Source organism: Caloenas nicobarica, chromosome 3, assembly GCF_036013445.1.
Source record: "Caloenas nicobarica isolate bCalNic1 chromosome 3, bCalNic1.hap1, whole genome shotgun sequence".
Lineage (NCBI taxonomy): Eukaryota > Metazoa > Chordata > Aves > Columbiformes > Columbidae > Caloenas > Caloenas nicobarica.
This window is the reverse complement of record NC_088247.1, coordinates 99,312,392-99,332,667: the sequence shown is the minus strand read 5'-3', so window position 1 is coordinate 99,332,667 and position 20,276 is coordinate 99,312,392. Positions and strand designations below refer to the sequence as shown.

General features: G+C 43.8%; 1 protein-coding gene across 1 annotated transcript in view; it reads left to right on the top strand.

Moving 5' to 3' along the window:
* Positions 1-20,276, top strand: part of USH2A (usherin) — a 393,053-nt gene that overhangs the window by 371,645 nt on the left and 1,132 nt on the right. Inside the window, exons 64-70 of the mRNA XM_065630575.1 lie at positions 8,756-8,965; positions 10,757-10,995; positions 11,591-11,808; positions 13,669-13,845; positions 14,685-14,768; positions 16,454-16,698; positions 18,772-19,005. Coding sequence (XP_065486647.1) covers positions 8,756-8,965; positions 10,757-10,995; positions 11,591-11,808; positions 13,669-13,845; positions 14,685-14,768; positions 16,454-16,698; positions 18,772-19,005 — 1,407 coding nt within the window. The remainder of the gene's footprint in view (positions 1-8,755; positions 8,966-10,756; positions 10,996-11,590; positions 11,809-13,668; positions 13,846-14,684; positions 14,769-16,453; positions 16,699-18,771; positions 19,006-20,276) is intronic.

Sequence of the window (20,276 nt, the reverse complement as noted above, 5' to 3'; positions counted from 1 at the left end):
TTTGAGGCTTGTTTGCTGGACATAAAACTTTAAATGCAACTGAATTTCCTCCAGCAGAATGCAGATAAAATCAAAGTGCTGTGATGGGGCTCTCTCCAGTATTTTTGGAGGTGTTGAGATTTAGTTTAATGAACTCTGATAGCTTCTGTGTATCTGAAAACAGTATTTTGGAAGCTGGTTTTTTGGTTTTGTTTTTGATTTGGGTTTTTTTGTTGTTTGTTGGTTTGGGGGTTTTTGTGAAAACTTCAGCTGAATATTTAGAGCGCATGAGTGTAGAAGTAAAAGTTGCACTTTCAAAAATGAAGTGACTTTAGCAGTTCATGCTGGTCAAAGGGACTATGCCCCCTAAATGCTTAGGTCACTATTGTTCAAGGAACTACTTTTATTCTTTAAGGATCAGATCTACACAAGCATGTTAGCACCTGCTAGGTTTCTGTGGGCTTTTAAGAGGTATTAAGGTGCCTACTGTCCCATACTTGGAAATAATTACTCAGATCTTTGAAATTCCCTCTATTGAAATTCCCTCTATTGGTCTATTTGTATATTTAGATATTTGCATTTTCTAGAGCATCTGGCCTTTTAGGTATTTGTTGGCATGCTGCCTGAGATCCTCAGCTGTATTAAACAGATGCAATTGCATGATCTTCTGAAAAAAAAAAAATAACTCAATGAGTTTGCAAGTGTAATCTTTTGATTCCTGGAATCTTTCTGAAATTGAGTGTGTAGACCCTTCTCAAGAATCACTGAGGATGGTGTGCAGTGTTACCAAATAGCAACCTGTAGAGTCAGATCCATTTTTCTCAGCTAAGGAAAGACCCTTTCGAACAGAGACTTGTGGCATTTAGTGCTATTGTGCAGAGCAGAGCTGTCAGAGTATGGTGTGATTTCCACGCAAGAGCAATGTCACTCATCTACAATTGCGCTTAATTGTATACTTAAGACTGCTTCCTTAGATTAATGGCTTAATGTCTTCCTGGTTTAGGACACATCCTTATTACCATTTGGCAGGCATGGAACACGTAAAAGACATAAAAGTAGGATTGTCCCTTTTCAGGAAGTTTTATGGCTCCCTGCAGAGGTTTATTTTCCAGGAGGACTGTCTGGTGCACAGAGACAGGGTCTGCAGCACTGGAGCTCTCTGCCTCCGACTGCCGCGGGAGGCACAGCATCCCTCTTGCTTGTGAAGCGTGCTTCTCACACTGCAGTTGCTGCAGCCAAGGGAAGGGTCTAGGAAATACCCCAAGATACACCAGGGAAATTGTGGTTTTGGTCCTCCCTCTTGGACTCTCAAAGAGTAAACAAATCATATTCTGACTTTGGAGAGATAAAGAGGAAAAAAAAATGGTGCAAAGTCATAAAGACAGGAAGGACTTAACTACATGGAGTGCAGAATATGTCATCCCTCTTGGTCACTTTACAGAGATGACAAGAATGATACTTGGTTTACCAGCCTGTCCATCAAATCGTTGGCTGAGCTGCCGTTTGTGCTGCTTAGTTACTGACAAACAGCTCAGTGACTTCTGCATCTTAAAATGGGGTGAAACTGGTTTTCTGACTGGCCAGTGATGGATAGTCACCCATTTGTAATATCCCTCATATCCGGCATTTTGTCGATTTAGCTCACCCTTTCTTCCCATCTCCCTGACAGAAAGATACACTACAAAGTAGTGACATAAAATGTAGTTCTTCATTGTTTTTTCTGCTTGTTGTCCCCTCTTCATTTTGTTTGGAAGAATGTTTTTTTCTTAAAAGGTTTGTTTTGCACTCTGCTTCTCAGTAAAGAGAGTTTCTCATACTACACCTTCATTAGGCTACCAAGCTTGATTTCAGCTTCTGAAAAGTAAAGCAGACATACCTATATTGTTTCACTGATGTAATGGTGGTACCTACTCTAAATACTCTTTGGCAGAACGACATGCTTCCTCTCCCCTGGTAGAGAGTAGACAGCAGAGAGAAGGGTCATTTGAAACCACACGATTTCTTTCATTAAGCCCCACTTCAGGCACTATGTTTCTGTTGTCAACGCCATCCTAAATTCAAGTGCATAAACAGTTAATTGATGCAACAAACCTTGGTTTTTGTTCGTTAAACTAAATACAGATATTAGACTGGATTTTTTGTCTTCTAAAATTACCAGTGAGGCTGTTACAGCACCCCTCTTGCAAGACTCTTCTTGGTAAATTGTGATTCTGACATATTCAAAACCATGGCAAGCTATCCTTTAAAAAGACATTAGCGTGAGTATCAGGGGAAAATATACTCCAGGGCTGTAGATGACTTGATGTGATTTCCTTGATTGTATCTTTTTATTTATGAGGCATAATTTATGACTGCTGGAAAGCAAACTAAAATGAGTGATGACTAACTACAGCCAAAGTAATAAATCAGAAGTGGAGAAAGAAGTGGTGATTTTGATCGAACCTATTGAATTAGCTGTTGCCCTTAGCCATTACAGGTATTGGAAAGACCTTTTAATATCTGCTTATCTCTCTCATGGGAACTTGGTAAGTATCTCATTATATACCCATAGGAAACGAATTCTTTAATTTTCTACCTTTTAAAGTTTAACATGTTTACATCTCTCATTAATTACTGGTGTTATACTACGTTACATGAAATGAGCTTCCTTTAGAATTTGGTAATTTAGCTTAAGTCCCAAAGTGTTTGCCTGTTGCCTTTCCCTTTCCCTTCCCCAGAATGGGTTTAGTAGTTTTATTATTACCATTTGAACAGTGGAGATGAATGGCAAAGTTAAGAGGCTCAAATTATCACAGTGCTAGAAGCCTGGACCTAAAATCTATGCCATTGTAAGTTTATGGCCTCCCTAAGGATGCTAACTGAATGTTGGAGAGGGAAAAGTATGGATCTGAGGATGGGCAATCAGAAGGCGCACATTTGTTTGCTACCTTTTTGTACCCCTGGTCATGAGTGGGTGCGATGCTTTCTTTCCCATGCCTTTGCTCTGTCCCTCGTAGGCTGCAGCCACTTCTGAAACTTTCTGCTTTGTGAATACCTGCCTGACACTGCAGCACCTAGATGCGAATACATTACCCTAATGCTGAATGCTAGATTTCGGTAGACAGGCTCTGTGCTCTGAGCTGTGCTGATGTTGTATAAGCAACTCCAAATTACTCAGCCTGCACGCCGGTCAGTTCTGATGAGAAGAAAGACTTGTGAAGGGTGCTGCAACTGATGGTGAGAGGGAGCTGCTCTGGTTTTCTCTAATTTTAACCAGCAAAGATTATGGTCTCCAATTTTCTTGCAGACTACTGTTTGAACACAACTAGAACTTGGGTGCTGTGATTCTGAACTTACTGATGTCACATCTTATATACCCCTAAAATGTGTTGCTATCTGGAAAAATAATTACTCTCTGAAAACTCTGCATTGATTTAAATGTAGGGTTATAAATTGAACAAATCTGAGTCAAGAAACGCAAAGCAAAGTCTCAAAGTAGTGTTGCGTCTTTCCAACCTCCATGAAACAATTCCAGAAAGAGTGGTACAAACCCTCCTCTGGTACTGTTTGTCTCTCCTGGCATATGCCGAGTAGTACCAGCATTGAATCCTTTTTGGAAAGACCAGCAGTGACAGGTGTCTGGAGCACATGGATGCCTTAAGGGCAGAGACCCAAGTCGTACCTGACTCTTACACACCGGAATAAAGAGTGATGTGCACCTGTGAAAGGGGTGGTTTGGTCTGACCTTGTGGTTCCCCAGAACCTACAGCACTACCTAACTGCCCTATAGCTCTAAGCAGCGCTCAAAGCCAAATGTAGGCAGTGATTTACTAATGAGACTTTCTTTAAGGCAAACGGCTGTTTTCTGAGTGCCTGCAGGAGCTCAGTGCAAGCTGCAGTCACATACAGAGCCGAGATCTTGTCCTTTGCAGAAGCAACTGTGGGGACCGCAGATTAACTGCAGTGCAGAGTGGTCTGATGCACAGTGTCTGTAGGATGTGGTGGGAGCCAGGAGTCGTGGCTGGTCGGCAGTCAGCTGTTTGGCTCGCTCTCCTTTCTGCTGATTTCCTTCAAGCAGGAAGGGTGAGCAGCATCTGGCCATCATGCAAAGCAGGGGGTCCCAGCTGTCCCTGGCCTGGGAAGTCAGCAGAAGTTGAGGACTGCTGCCTTCAGACATGGAAGCTACTGCCAGCCAGTCCACACTTCTGCCTTGCCGTGCTTCAGCAGAAGCAAATGAGACCTCTCCAGTAAGGGAGAGTTTCTCAGTCTCCATGGGCTGTGGCTGTCTGAGGCTCCCCTTTGCAGGAGCAGAGAGGATTCCTGCTTGGGGACTTCCAGCTGGGTCCCTGTGTTTGCAGCCTTAATGCCTGTCACATTGTTTGAGCCAGGTCTGAGATGCTAGTGTTGTGAGCTGGCTGGCGTTCTCACAGGCACAACGTCCTCTGCCAAACTGCTGCTCAGTCAGCCGTGGTTGTGCTTCTTCAAGTAATCAGTCATGTGATCAAGAGATTGCTTTTTTGCTTTGGGGTATTTTTGGCCATGCACTTTGTTTTCTGCCTCAATCCTGGACTATCTTTGTTCTTTGAGGGAGGTTAATTTGAGTGCTTTATTTTGGCAGGTTCTTTGCCTTCCCTTTTTCATCATGGTGAGGCCATAGCACTCATCTGGTTTATCATTGCTTTTCTTTTTCTAGTGCCTTTCTTGTGCTGCAGTGTCGGAGGAGCTGTGGAAGCATATATGCAGCTGTTTCCCTCAGTTCCCATTAGTACCTCCTGCATGGAGTAAATACCTTCACATATGATCTCAATTTAATGAAATACAAGCTTTTTTAGTTTAAAACATAGCTTCCTCAGTAAGCACCTGGGGTTTTGAGAGTGTTGCAGCAGATGAATCTGTGTGGCTCAGAGATGGGGTAAGTCATCTAATGGGCTTCTTCTACTGTCACAATCTACAATACCATGATTTTTTTGCTTCTAAGCCTGAGGGCCATTGTGATTTTATTGGCCTTTATGGGAGGAGTTGTTACTCAGCTTCACTAAGCTTGAACAGGCTGGGCTCACCATGATAAGGCTCTGGCCACCTTCTCAGCACTTCTCTTCCTGCTCCTTATAGTTTTTGACCCTTCTTGCTGTCCTGATGAACCTTCAGGTTGTGCTGTAACCATTTTGAGCAACAGCTGATCCCCAGTTTCTTCCAGGAGCAGAGATCTCTGGAGGCTCAGTTATGATGGAAAGAAACAAGCTTAGTTACTTGTAACTGGAATTCTTCAGTCCTCCGAATATACGGTCTCCGAAGAGGTTTCCCTTCTCTCTCACTCTGGCTCCAATTCAAAGTGCAGTCTGGGCCAGGGGCCAGCAGATTGATAAAGCATTTTAAATAGTAACCCATGCGGCTGATTTCAGAGCCCTCTCCTGGCTTTTTTGGGACAGCGCAGCCATTAACAGCAGCACATCTTTCGTCAGAGTGCTGAGCCACACACCATGATGTCAGACTTAATGCTTTTGGAGGCACAATGTTCAGAAAGCCAAGTTATAAGAAACTTTGGTTGGCTTTCTGCTGTCTGTGTTTTGCCATTCAATACATCCCCAAGATGTTATCACTCCTTGTTTGCTCCACATTCCTCTTTTATATATACTGCTGCCTATTTATACTGCTGCCTATTAAGCTCTTTACATTTCTATATGAATGCAGTTAAATATTTTCTGGTACTGATTATATCACACTTTAGAAGGAATTTCTGTGAGCCCAAAAAGCTTTTTACAAAAGTTCAAACCATGAAATTTCAGTTTAACCAGGCTAGCCAGGCAACAGCTTTAATCTGTGATCATTTTGTGGCTACTTTTTGAGGAGCCATGACCAAACTTCTGATTTTAACAGGCACTCCTCATTGTGGCTTCTGCTGCTATGCTGCCCCATTTCTTTTTGCAAAGAAGTGGCTAAACATCAGCATTTCCATCTGCATTCAGTTCTGGGAACTTACTGTTCCAAGTCTCCAGACGCTGCCCAGGATTTATCTGGATGGCGATTCTCAAAGGGAAATATTTTTATACCCATCCATCCTTTTACAGATGGTTGAGCAGAAGCAGAGGAAGTTAAGGGAATCCAGCTTAGGTCAGTGTAAATCCAGAATTTAGACCCTCAGAAGTCCTATTTAGCTGTCACGGCTGTCTCAGAAGCTGGCGTTTCACAGGCACCAAGAGGTTTTCTGCTGGAAACATGTCTTGGCAGGGCTGAGTAGCTGGTGTCAGTCTAGAAGGCATGCTCAGAGCATGCCTGTCCGTCAGAATCACACACATGCAGCCATGACCTTGCCCTTCTTTCAAGGAGGACAGGCATGTGGTGGCTGGTGGATGGACTGCAACATCAGCCTTCTCCTGCCTCCCTCACCTCCCTGAGAAAGGGCTGGGTTGGGGAAGCATCTTTGCTCCCACTTGCTTGTGCTCTGCCCAGTCAACCTTGATTTCATTGTGTTCATGCACAGTGAGACAGCCCCAAAGAGAGCACTGGAAGCACCCCAAGTACAAAGATGGGTCATCCACTTGGGCATCCCCACTCTGGAGGGCAGCGGGCTCGACTCTCTCCATTGGAGCATGTGGTCGAACCTAAATTACCTGCCTTCTGGAGGAGTCCTTTAACCACTTATCTGTAGTATGAAAGGGGGTGAGCATCCCCTTTTCTCTTGTTCTAAGATAGTGTTTTGAAAGAAAGAGCCCTTGTTTGTCTGAAATAAGCCTTGTTTTCTAAAAGACAAGTAGTAGGCACCAATGATAGGAGAGGGATCCATGGAGGAAGGTGTCTCCACCCAACTCTCAGTGAGGTGTCTGCTGAGGTGTCTGAGTTGCATCTCTCTCTTCTCTAAAGTTCCTCTGGGGTCCCATTCTGAGGCTGAATTCCTGTGCTACACAGAAAGCCTCTGTTCCTAAATCACCACCTTCAGTTTTGCTGTGGGCAGATTGCTCAGCAGGTCACGTCTGACACTGTTACGCTCCGTGCTCATTAAGGCCACAGTCTGGATATAACTGGTGTGTTTGAACTCATGTGAGCACTGAGTTGATGCTGCTCTTTCCATACGTGGCTTATTCTCTTCACAAAGAAATATGCCCCTCGCAATGAACGACTGTGGGCAAATCTTTGTAGCAGCTGGGACTGAACTGAGATAGAGGGTTTGACCTACGGCAGTAAAATGAACAGAGTTTGACTTTATGAAAAGTTCACAACGGAGATAAATTACTGATTTCACTGAAAATGAAAGTGCTTTGGCTGCGCATTTTATTGTAGGGCATCATCTGCACTTAAGTGGTGTTTCACTGGACGGTGCTATGTGTTACTGATGGAATTAGGCAGTCACTTTGGGTTTGTAATTGGCAGAACCACAGTCTTCAAAGCCACTGTTGTAGTTTTTGGCCTTTTTCCTTCCCCAGACCCTTTGTGAAGTGTCCTGTGGCCTTGGAACTTAATATTACAAGCCAGAAGGACTCCAGGGTCAGTTTTGAAGACCTCTTTTTTTTTTTTTTTTTTTTTTTTTTTTAAAGCACAGTCCCACCATCCACTTCTCCAGGACCTCTGCCCAAAGCAGATCATATAAGAACATGTTTTACTATAGTTAGAACTGCTCAACATGAAAGCTTACTAAGGAATACTTATACTAAAAATCGCTCAAACAGTCCTCTTGTATTGCCATTTAGATCTATCATTCTGATTGATCACTATGTGGTTGGCTAATATTGAGCCTAATTTAACCCTATACGCTCACACATCCATCTATTCTGTCTATTGTACCTGACATTCTACAAATTACTTACTCATGCAAATGATGACCTAAGGCAACCTTTTATGATATTCGTGTTTAATTATACAAATGGTTTTTGATAAATAAGATTATACATCCTTCCATATGTTTATTCACTCCTTGATGAAAGCAAAATTTAATTTTCATGCAGATTTGTTGGAGAGTGTGTTTAATAAGTGCTGAGTTTTATGTAGTCTGCAGATCACCCTGGCTTTGGGAAGCTGACAAAATCAGTAGGCATAGTTCATAGAGACATGTGGCTTTTAATCAGGTCTAATTCAAGCTGCTGAATTTTGAAATCTTGGAACTGAAGCCATTGCCTTTGTGCTTATGCAATAAAGCAAATGTTGTGAAAATAAATGAGATGCTGAGTTACCTATACTTTGCAATAGGCTTTATTTATATTGTGAGTTACTGAAAATGTGATTGATATGTTAATATTTTTAGAGGAGGATGTTCCTGTATAACTTTCCAATTTTTAGAGTAACTAGAGTTTGGCTTGTGTGATTCAGTCAAGGTGAACGTAACTTCAGTGTCACACAGTGCTAGGCTGAATTAATTGGGGCTGCTTGAAAACATGAAGGAAATGTGTAGAAGGGAGAAACTGGCAGGACTACGTATCAATATTTTTGTTCGGGTATCTTTGAAAACATTATCACTGTTGATCACAGCTTCTCAAGGAGCCATCTTTGCATGCTATGACACAGACGGTGGTGGGAATTCAGAGTTTGGGGATCAGGTATGAAGACACAGGAACACATCCTGCCTGAGGCACGAAATCTGCTCCTTTTCCCTAAATGTAGCAGTGGGAAACATTCCCCTCTTCTGTTAGAAAGTCACTGGGTTGACACAGGTGCTCAGCGACAGTCAAGGGACGTTTTGCATGAGTGTCATTGCACTGCATTTTTCTCAGTGTCAGTACAGCTGCAGCAATATCCCTGGATAACTGCGGGTGTTTTGTAGGCTTGAGTCCTTCGCTAACAGTTTCTCTGTTTCTGTGTGCCGAAGGTGTGGTCAGTAAACTCAGCGGGCCGGACGCCGAGCGGCTGGTCCCGCTGCCGGACGGGCCCTGCGCCTCCCGAGGGCCTGGGAGCTCCCCTCTTCGGCACGGTGGCGTCCACAGTGGCCGTGGTGAACATCAGCCCCCCTCTTAAGCCAAATGGGGTGGTCAGTATCTACAGGCTGTTTTCTAACGACACAAAGGGGACTGATGTGGTGGTGAGTATTGTCAACGCTGTTTCTGTACTTCCATTTGAGCCTGTATTTTCTAGTTTTAACAATTTTTTTTTTTTTTTTATAAGCTGCTACTGTTAGTTGCAGACTGTCTTCCTCTCCTGCACTGCCGTTGCTAGCTGCTCTGCAGTGCTATCTTTTTGGCTAAAGAACCACCAGCTCTTTCACTCATCTAAATGCGCTTTGCGAGGAACTAACCTCATCATTAAACACTTCTCAGGTGGTGATGTGCTGTGACAATGCGATGGGAATCAGCAGTATTGTTCAGGGGTAGCTAAGCATCCAAACAAAATGCTCCCAGACTGCTCCTGCCAGTACGAACGGTGGAGGCAGAAACTGCAGCCATTAGGAAATTATTGTGTGCTTTAGATGGCTTCCCTTGAAAATCTTTCTTGCTGTTAAGAAGTATTTAATGGTAAAGCACTGAAGAATAGTGCAAGTAGCCAAGCAACTTCTTCTGTGTTTGGTGTCTCAGCTTAGATATCATTGGGTGTCCAGAAATGACCATTCTCAGCTCAAGAAACCTTCAGGGCTTCATTAGTTATAAAACATGGAGATGTAGGGAAAGATTAGGGCTGTGGAAGGTGCCTGGAACAGTTACCACCAAACCAATGCAAAATATTGGAATACTTTTTGTCTGTAACCCTATCTGTTTTTTTTTTTTACACGCAGGTAAATATTTGTATGGGATTTTTTTTTCCCTTGACCCATCTTTCTCAGCCTGTAAATGCTAGGGACCCCTTCTAAGGTCATCAGTCCTGTGTGTGAGCTTAAGCTGCCTACCAATTGCACGTTACACAATTATTCCTTCCAGTGCAATTGGCTCTGTCGATGTCCGATTCAGCCAGTTCACCTCGTTGGTGCCACCACAGCCCTCTCTTTCCATCCCCTCACACCTGCCGTGCTGCTGGCTCTGGCATCAAGAAGTATTAAGTGCTTTCCTTTGTTTGCTTGACTTTTTCCTTCCCATTTTTTGCCACTCTGCTAAATCATGTTCTGCCAAATGGGATCAGATTTTGTCCCTCATTGGAGTTTTCTACATATTTTTATTTCTTTGGCTTAAGAAGCTATACCCACAAATGACTATAGCAGTGGTGTGAAGCAGCAGTTCCTGCAAGTGGTTTCAGAACAAGGGCACCATCTTCTTTGCCAGAACTGCCACGTCTCCCTTGCTGAGCATAGGAGAGTTTCCTAATAAGCTCACCCAGCACTATGGCTGTTTGAATGCAAAGCAGCATCATGTTCGCCCTCAACTTAGAGGTACCTACCAGTGAGGACATTCTCCCGTCTGTGAGTAAACTGACCCACCATGCACATGCATGTCACTCTGCCCAACACCATCTCCTGTATCTATGTTGAGGAAGGTTGTGAGATACACATGAGTATTTGCTAGCACACTTATCATGGAGCTATTTTCCACATTAATCTCTTTTTGCTTCAGTACCACTTATCCCAGAGTTTCTCCTTGAAGGTTTTCTATTTCTCTGTTCCTGAGAATGACATTTGCAATTTGATATACAGTGGTCACAGCTCAACTCAAGACATCTGTGGGGCCACTGATGGCATGGTCTTTTCCTTTGAACAATGCCCTTTAACTTCGTAATGGGAGAAAAATGAATGCAGAGTTCTCAGTACACAGCAGCTGCATTAATGTCAGACTTAAAGGACACGCAGAACCTTGTGTCCGTCTTCTTCTGGAATTAATTCACCTCCATAACCCTTATTTAGTACTTGTGGTGCTTGAAGTTGTGACAGGTTCCCTCTTAATTTTTATAGCTGTCAGAAGGAACTGCCACCCAGCAGACAATACATGGGCTGAAACCTTTCACCACATACTCCATTGGTGTGGAGGCTTGCACCTGTTTCAACTGTTGCAGCAAAGGACCCATGGCCCAAATCACCACGCAGCCAGCTCCACCCTCAGAGCAGCCTCCCCCGCAGATCCGCACCGTGACCTCCAGGAACGCCTCTTTCCAGTGGAGCGCCCCGCAGTCACCCAACGGCATTGTCACCAGGTAGGAGCTGCCACCCAGCTGAACATGCCCACCTCAGCCAGGGGTGGTGGCAGAACAATTTTCCTGGACGTGGGCTGGAATTGCAGGATTGAAAGCATTGGAGGGTTGTGACAGCCATGCTGCTTCTTCCCAGTGTTAGTGGTGAAATCCTGTGTGGCCTAAATGCCACCTGAGAGGTGTTTACACAAAACAATGTTTTTTCTCCTGAGCAGGATATTCTGGGGAATGAAGGTGGAGGGGTTGAGTTGTTGTGAGTGGAGGTAATTGCCTGAGAGCTGTGGCTGCACAGCCAAAAAGTTGTGAGATCAAGTGGCAGTGAAGAGACAGCTGCATCTTGTAATCACGAAGGCAAATCCTGATGTGCAGAAGTGAGCAGCAAGGTAACAGGCATCAACAGTTTCACTGTGAGTGTGACTGACAACCACGATTGCTTGTAGGCATCTTAGAGTTGGGGCCAAAATCTCCAAGGGAGAAACTGGGATGAGGTCCATTCTCTTCTCTGATAGCCAGACATACAGCAATTAGGATGAAATGTATGTTTGGCCCTTACACTATTAAGGCTCTTGATTAATTGAAATCTCAACTTCCTTGTCAGCTATGAGCTCCATGTGTATATGGCTTGTCCCCTGAACCTACAGCCAGCAGTGAAGGCTTGCAGTCCTGGCCCAACTGAGGTGAAGTATACAGGAAAAGGACAGAGTGCCAACGTGTCCAACCTGGAGCCTTACACGACCTACAACCTGCGAGTCGTGTCTTACAACTCTGTTGGCAGCAGTGCCTCGGAATGGATTGGTTTCACTACGGAAAAGGAGCGTGAGTATGAGAAATGGTTCACTGATCACCAACGCTCACTTCCGATGAACAGGGCTGCATAGCACCAAATGATTTCTCCACCTTTGTGAAAGCTGATGTCCTCAGAAACCTGCTCTTCCAGTCACTGTGACTCTGCTACCCATTCATTGAAATTCTGCTCTAGGGCTTGACTGCTCATTCCTTCAAAAATAATTCTTTGCTTATCATCTGAGATCACATCCTCTGTCTCAGGAGCCTGGAAAGCTTTTATTTTACTGAGAATGGGCAGAAAAGCTGCAGAACATAAAATGTTCAAGTATTACCAGAAGAGTGAGGTGTAGTAATAAATAATCCCTAAGAAAAGTGGAGACCTTGAGGAAGGCCTGGTGATTCCTTTCAGGAGCAATCTTACTATCCTAATCCATGCCAGATTTCTGCCAAGGCTCATGAGAGTTTTCCATGGATGTCATCTGAATGATTGGGCCTTGTTGACAATGAAGTAAGCATTTGTTGCTACCTATCTAACCACCACAGGCAGTACTTGAAGGCCATGTGGTGGTCTGCACAGAAATTTAACATGCAGGATCTGTGCCTACAGTCAGAATAGATTTTGCCATCAAAACTGAATTTGTAGTAGTCTAACATCAGCTTTTATTAAAAAGATCTATAGTGCTGTAGCCAAAGTCATTCCATAACAGATGAGATTGGCATTTCACCTCAGCCTGCCCAGTCAGGGCAAAGAGGATGTTCACTTTTTATCATATAGTCTCGTGTTAGGATTTCAGAATCAGCTTTCGAAAAATCCCTTTTATATCACTTGGTAGTTCTGCCTAGTAATTACTAAAAATGTATCAGCTACATCCTTAGGTGAAAATTTCAGGTAGAACAGCCCCAGATTTTCTTTAATGTCACCACTGAAAAAAAAAAAAAAAGAGAAAAAGGTCCTTATCTCTAAAGCTGTGTTTTATTACATTGAAAGCTAAAAAGCTAGAACATGATAATGAACTTTTAAATGGATAGAATTAATAACGAACTGGTGGGACATACAGAACACAGGGGTTTGAAAGCCATTTTTAACCCCCATGCCCCCTGGGTCTGCAGCCCTTTTCTTTCAGTCTTGCTTTTCTCACCTTGCTGACCTCTTCACACCAGGTCTCCTGAGTCCCTCTGAATGTCTCCTTCCCCTTGCCTGGAAGGTTTGCTTTAGTGACAGGGTGCAATTAGCAGCAAAGTGCAGCTGGACAAGCAGCTTTCTTAAGAACAAACCAGCAGGTAGTGGGCACGTGGCTTAATGGCAAAACCACAAGAAAGGGCCATCTCAAACTTCAATGAAGTCTTTTGTCAGCAAGCTGTTGAGCCCAACTGATGAACTCTTCCTTCCTGAAGTGAGTTCTGGGTTTCTTTCCTCTCTGCCTGCTGTCTGCTCTTGATTTGCTGAAACCCCATGTTTTCATGTATGTGCATGTGTTAAAAGATCATCTTGGGCAATTTCTTGGGGCTTGCAAAAGAGTTCCTTAGCAGTTCAGTTCCCACAGGCCAGCATGCCGCAGCTGAACTTGCAGAACCTCCTGTGATTCCCTGTCCCCCACCTTAAGCTAGAATTCAATTTATACAGTTTTAGTGTCTGTACCATGTATAGAAAGGCAAAGGAAGGGACTTCTCGGTCTTTATTTTAAAGATAGGAGATACTTCTGCTTCCTCAGTGTAGAGGCTGGCATGCTACAGCAGCTTTCTCGTTTCACCGTGTACCCTCCCTACTCACACACATGTATATGAGAGAGGCAGGGAGCGTGTGTGACAGAGAGCTTGTATCATGCAGAGTCTTCTTCTCTGCGCTGTATAACTCGGTCACGCTTGTTGGCTTTTTTCCTTCTTTCGCAGCACCTCGGTACATGGCTCCATTCTCTGTTGTCAGCAATTTATCTACCATCCACATAGACTGGAGCCGCACTTTTGTCCTGAACGGCCGCCTGAAGGAGTACGCGTTAACTGAGAGCGGGCAGCGCATCTACAGTGGCTTTGACACAGAGCTCTATTTACCAAGGACGTCTGACAAAAGTCAGTTTTAATTTCCTATAGCTTTCTCTCTGTGAAAGGCTCTTGAGCTAAATTAATGTTATTGTGTGCTAAATTTAAGAAAAACTCTCCATACCCATCCCAAGCTAAGAGCACAGGAGTGTGCTACAGACACACTGAGATACATCTAGGCAGATGTTTGAAACAAAAATCCTTGGAAATGCATGGAAATCTTCAGCTTCAGAAAAGGCTGCAGCCTGCATTTTTTTTTTTAAAACAAAACTAAGTCAATAGCTCTTGGAATCAGCTATGTGTTGAAATTTAGTTTCTCTTTCAACAATTTGCAGTCTTTAAAATAAAAAGAAACTCTGTAAATGGTGGGAGGGGAAGAAAAAAAAGAAAAAAATATCTGTTTTTAAGTTGTTGGGGTTTTTGCATTTTAAAGGATTTTGTCATTTATTTTTCACTTTCCTGCAATGGTGCTAATACTTTTTTTTTCTTTACTCAAACATTCTTGACATTTTTATATCAGCCATTAACGAAATATGAGGAATTTAGAACAAAATGATGAATAAATTGGAAGTTGACAGCTACATGTCATTGGAAGAGGGAGGATTGGGTGGTGAAAGAGGAACATGCTTTGTAGCAACATCATACTGGGAACTACCTGTGATCTGCCATGGTTCAGAGTTTATAAGTTCAATACCCATGTGTAAGAGATTATGAGGCTCTGATCTGGGTCTCAAGTGGGTTATGATGTGCTATGCCTGCCTGGCTTTTCTCAAACCTGGACATCTCTACTGGTGGATTATGGTGACAAAGCAGCATCTACAGAATTCTGATTTCTCCTGCTGACAGTATTTTATAATCTTTTTGCCCAGCCTTTTTGTTTCAAGTGACCTGCATCACTGATGAAGGGAGTGCCATGACACCGGTCATCAAGTACAACACTGCAGATGGAATTGGTAAGTAGGTGAAGCAATTATCTAGCATCTATTCATTTTATGTGTTTGTGGTAGAAATGTGCTATGTAGTGCATGCCAGACAGGATGGCATCTCACTGCAGGATCAGGGGATCCCTTAGTGCCTTAGGGTATGAAGTATGTAGGTAACATGCCCTTTTTTTTTGCCATGGACGGATTTCTGTTCCTTTACATCATGATCAGCTTCAGATCCTCTTTTCAAATGTGTAATAGTTTTTTTCTTGTATTTTTACATAATTATATTGCTCAAAAATGGGGTGGTTTTGCCTCCTGAATAGAATCTGCTCTGTTCCAGATTTTATTTCCAAATTAACATTATCTCAAACTCTAATCCTGTCCTCCCACAGTACTCCTCAGTTTGACAATGTAAATACATATCCTCTCTCCTCCCTGCATCCCACCCACCCCAGCAATGGGCACCTGCCTGCTCCTTTCAAATGAGCAACCAGCCAGTCTCTGCAGTTTCACCTGGGATGTGTTCCCCTAACCAGTCTACAAGAATGTCATAAGAGATGCCATAGGGACCCCGTTTATGACATCTGCTCTTTCTCTTCTGTCCATGAGGCCTTTGCTTGTTTTGTGGAGGAGTTTGGTGTGATAAAATTCCAGAGAGTTGTTGTCCATTGAGTAGTAGACACCAGTAAAAGTTTCAGGATTTTATTTCCTTGGTTTTCTGAGAAGAAAAGCTAAGCTCAAATCATTTCTAACTGACATATTGGTTTTAATTCATTTATTTATTTTTTGAGTTGCATCTTGTTCAGCTTCTTAAAATAGATGGGCCTTGTCTTTGCAATTACTCTTTACACTGCATTGCCCTTATATCCCTTTTCATGCTCTCACTCCATCCTCCTGCAGAATCTCAGGCAAGGCTGCTGTAAAGGCATTATAAAATGTTCCCAGTTATTCTACATCCATGACCTTCCACAGTCTGCTCCTTTTTTTCTTTTGATTGCTGCTTGTACCCAGAGTGTGCTGCAAACTTCATCAGCACTGCAGGCAACTTGCAGCAGAGACTTGCAAGCAAAGGTGATGGAAATTCCTTAGCAAAGAGTCTGGATATGCATGTAGGTTTGCAAATAACCAGGAAATGCTGTCACTGAGATTTCTTATGCTTGTGTTGTGTATGAGCAAAGCCAACCAAGTGGCTGTTTCTCTCTAACAGGTGGGGGAAGAAGTCATAAAGTGTTTCTTCTTCCTTGCTTTTATATTAATTTATTACTCATTTCGGATCGGTCTTCCTCCCTCTCTCTTTTTAACTGCACAGGCCTGCCACTACACAGTGCTGGAGAGAATGTCCTCTGTCTGTATTGCTCTGAAATTACCATAGTCATTTCCACTCTTCAAGGTTACTTGGAGAACCCTTTTTTTTCTCGCATTCCACCTCCACTGCCTCCTTTCTCAAGAGCTGCTGATGCAGTAGTGATTTCCAGCCTGAGCAGCAATGCCAGAACTTTAAGCAGGGTCTCTTGAGGGTAGTAAGCTTTTTATTATAGCCCTCTAGCATATTGAACCATTATGCCACCTTGAACATAAGTGCAAATAAGCACATGACGACAAAATTACTTAAATTTCCGCCTAATTTATTAGCGAGGAAAGGGATAGCATATTGTTAAACGCTTTCTGAAATAACATTCCCTTTCTCCCCTAATCCCTCTTGATTTTTACAGGTCTGATCTTGACAACACCTGGAGAGAAGGACAAAGCGGAGTCCAAACGTGTAAAATTCTACAATGAGTTGTGGTTTGCAGTGCTGATGGTAGTTCTAGGTTTGATCATCTTGGCTATTCTTCTCTCCTTAATCCTTCAAAGGAAAGTCCACAAGCAACCCTATGCACGAGACAGACCTCCTTTAGTTCCACTACAGAAAAGAACATCACCAATGAGTGTGTATTCATCAGGTGAAATCCATCCGGTATGTCTGGTAAAATGCAATTTTCTCTGTTCATCACGTTATACTTTTATCTGTGCCGTCCTAAACACACACACAGTTTTTCTTCCTCCTTCCACCATTTTGTTGCACTCGAGGTTACCAGGTGAAGGCTGTTCAGTGTAGGAAAAGGGCTGTCTGGTGTACCTATGTGGGCACAGAGAGCCATGCTCAGTCCAAAAAGAGAGTTCTATGGCATCTGGTCTGCAAGCCCTGCAATGCTTCTGATGCCCAAGACAAACTTTGGGTCTGGAGTCACAGAAAATGCAGAGCCATCAATGTCACCTGATGTTAACTGACATCTGCAACAGAGGTGAAAAGGCCTCGGCATGCTGTGAGAACGTAGGTGATAAACGTGCTTTTTGGATGAATCTTCCACGTGTTCCCAACTATCTGTTGTGGATGGCTAGCCAGGCTATGCCTGACAGTTTTTGTCAGGCATCCATGAAATGTGCCTGCAAAAAGCAGGACTTAGGGAGCAGCTCTGTTTCTTTCTGGGATCCACCCAACACCCAGCTGGACTGCTCTAGGATGAGCTGTGTGCCAGGAAGGTTTGGGGGAGCACAAGTGAAACCTGGGGACCTTCACAAAATGTGTGTGTGCATCTGTGCACACAGAGCCACAGCGGGACCACTGGAGAGGTGGGAGGAGGACTGCTGGGGAGTGATAAAAAGGAAGGCCTTGCATCATTTTTATTATGACGAGTTATAATTCTGTAACACAATGGATAAAGAACACATTTCACCATGTAGCAGAGTAGTAGTGCTGTCCTACCCTTTGAGGAAAAGCAAGACAAAAGGAATATGAGAATTTGCATGAGACTGAGAATGGGAGCAGCGGTGCCTTCCATTTCCATGCTTCTTCCCAGGAGCAGATCGTGAGATGATTCTTCTTGTCACTTCTCAGCTTTGTTTTCCTGTGAGCGCCATCAAGCAGGATAGTGACTCCTGCATCCTTCACGCATTCTGTTCCTTCTTGTCTCAGTGCCAAGAAGCTGCGTCTGTGCCTCAACGAAGGAGCTCTTGGAAACAATGGGATTTCCAGTGTGCCCCTTCTCCTGGCAAAGGCTAAGAGCATAAGAAACTTCTTTTTTTTGGTCTCATGGTTTTGATTATTTTTCCTCTACAGTCTGTCATGTTGTGTTGTTACTCTTGACTTTAAAATGCCTTTGCTATTGGCATGCCTGCACGATTCCTTTCCATGTTCCTGCCCCTTCTTTTCTTAATAGAAAGGAGGATTCTACATTACATCAATTGAAGGACTTAATCTGAGTAGTTAGGATAGATCTACTATGAAGTGGAAAAATTGCTTGTGTTTTACCATTGTCAGTGAGGTATTGTGGCAAACAGTTCCGGCTGCCCATGTGGCAATTATTAAAAGTTAAATCATGCCTCATCTTTGCCTGTTCCCCTACTCCCCTGCACATTGCTCCCCTTCACAGAGCAGCATCTAATTCACACCCTCCATAAGGAACAGATCCTACCCACATTACACCGTCTGCCCTAATGCTTTTCCTCCTTCTCTTTCATCTCAGTTTGAGACCATTGCTGACACATCTGATTCATCAAGCAGTGTCACTCTCAAAAGTTACACAATGCACTTTGAGGTAGAGTCATTAGCTTGTGGAGTTGCAAGATGCGTGATGTGCCAGCTGCACGAAGGCATCTCACATTGCATGTTTCTCCTGGTGGGTGAATGTCTATTCCCTGGCCATGCTAACTGAAAAAAAGGAAGTCTGCTGACATTTCCTTGCTGTGCAAGTCTGGGCCAGCATTCTGGTAGCCTAAAATCTTTGAACTTCTACCTGTTGACTCATTTTTTTAAAAAATTAGGGGTATTTTGTTTGGGTTTTTTTTCCTTTTAAATGATGGTTGTCCTACAATGGGGAAAGGTTGTGGTTTTTTTGGGGTTTTTTTTAAATTTTCTTCTGTTTATAACTGTGCATGATTTTTTGAAGCATGGGTTTCTCTATTCCACTCTTGCTTTGGTGTTTTTCAGATAAAGTGTTTGATACCACGCTGTTTATTTTTGATTTATTAGTTTGCGTCTTCCTTATAGGGGTTGGCAGATACGAAAATTCCAGGAGCCGGTTCTCCCACAAGCAACCGCAGTTTCCGTATTGCATCTGGGGCAAGGAGACCAAGTCAGAGCCAGCTAAGTCGCACATATTCCCAACCCTCCCTTCATCGCAGTGTCAGCCAGCTGCTCAACCTCTATGACAAAAAGTCTCTTGTTGAAGAATCACCTTGGGATGCCATTATTCGCAATCATCGCACTGCTGGCCGTGGCTTGGTAAGGACACCTGCTCCCCTGTGATGTTGTTGTGTGTCAACTGCTAGTGATTCGTGTGTTCTGTTAGGATCGTGAAAAGGTCTAAATATCTAAAGCTGCTAGAGATGCAGCCAAAAGACCCAGAAGGACAAGGTCAGAGGTTAAATCCTCAAAATCCTTCCTGCCTACTGCTCTCTTCTAGAGACGCAGGTGATCATACACTGCTCTTATGGGAGGGGATGAGGGGTCCACATGCACCTGTCTATGGTTTCCATCGAACCAGTAACTCCATGGTCTAGCAGGGATATGCACCATGAAGAATTCCCTTCTATTTGGTCAAAACTCATAGGCTTGTCTCTCCATGCATTTCAGCAAATGCACGTGTGACGAGGGACTTCCTGGCATCTTTCACACATTCAATGCCAGAAGCAGGAGCTTTTTGTTCCTCTTCTGTGACCTTGGACTCAATTGCTGACAAGACCTGCTATCTGGCCCCTGCTCAATTGCAATGCAGAGATCACGTGAATGCTCAGATCTTCTGGCGTTCATGACGAATGACTTCATACTCTGCTCACGTGGGACTAGGACGCTGGGGAGGGGCAGACAGAGTATGGGTCTTTTAATATAGGACAGGACAGGATTGGCCAGTGTCACCAGCAAGGACCTGTATATCTAGTTATAAGAAGTGACACAAGGACAGTGGCAACTTCCCTTCCTATTTGCCACCAAGAAACAGGCTTTTTAACCTCCACTCCCCCAGCTTCCACCATTCCCTGAGCAAATGTGTGGGAAGGGATTCAGGGGCCAGCAAGATGCATTTGCTCCCAGAAAAAGCTGACTAATAAGGTTCCTAAAAAGCAGACAGATGGGGTGAAAGACACGTGAGGTAGTAACAAAGTTAGATGGAGTGTGCAGCTACCATTGAGTGGATCTTGTCCAAAATGCAAAGTGAACTGGAGAAGGATGGTCTGGCACACAAATCCAGGCAGCTTCCTTGGGCTTTCACCTTCAGCACACCAAATGGCTAGAAGGGCTGGGACGTATAGGCACACGGGGGTGCTGCTGCTATACCTGCTTAGCCCATAACAGCAGGACCAAGGAAGCTGATAAGGCTTAAATAAGACGACAGCGATACTAGGCAAAACCCCTCGAGGTACCGGTTAATCTTCCAGCCGGCGCTCTGCAGTCTGTGGACTGCCTGAGTCAGTGGTGGTGTGGCTCACCCTCATTTTCTCAGAGCCATCACAACCTCATGATTTAACTCCTTGGGGACTATTGGCCCAACCAGGCTG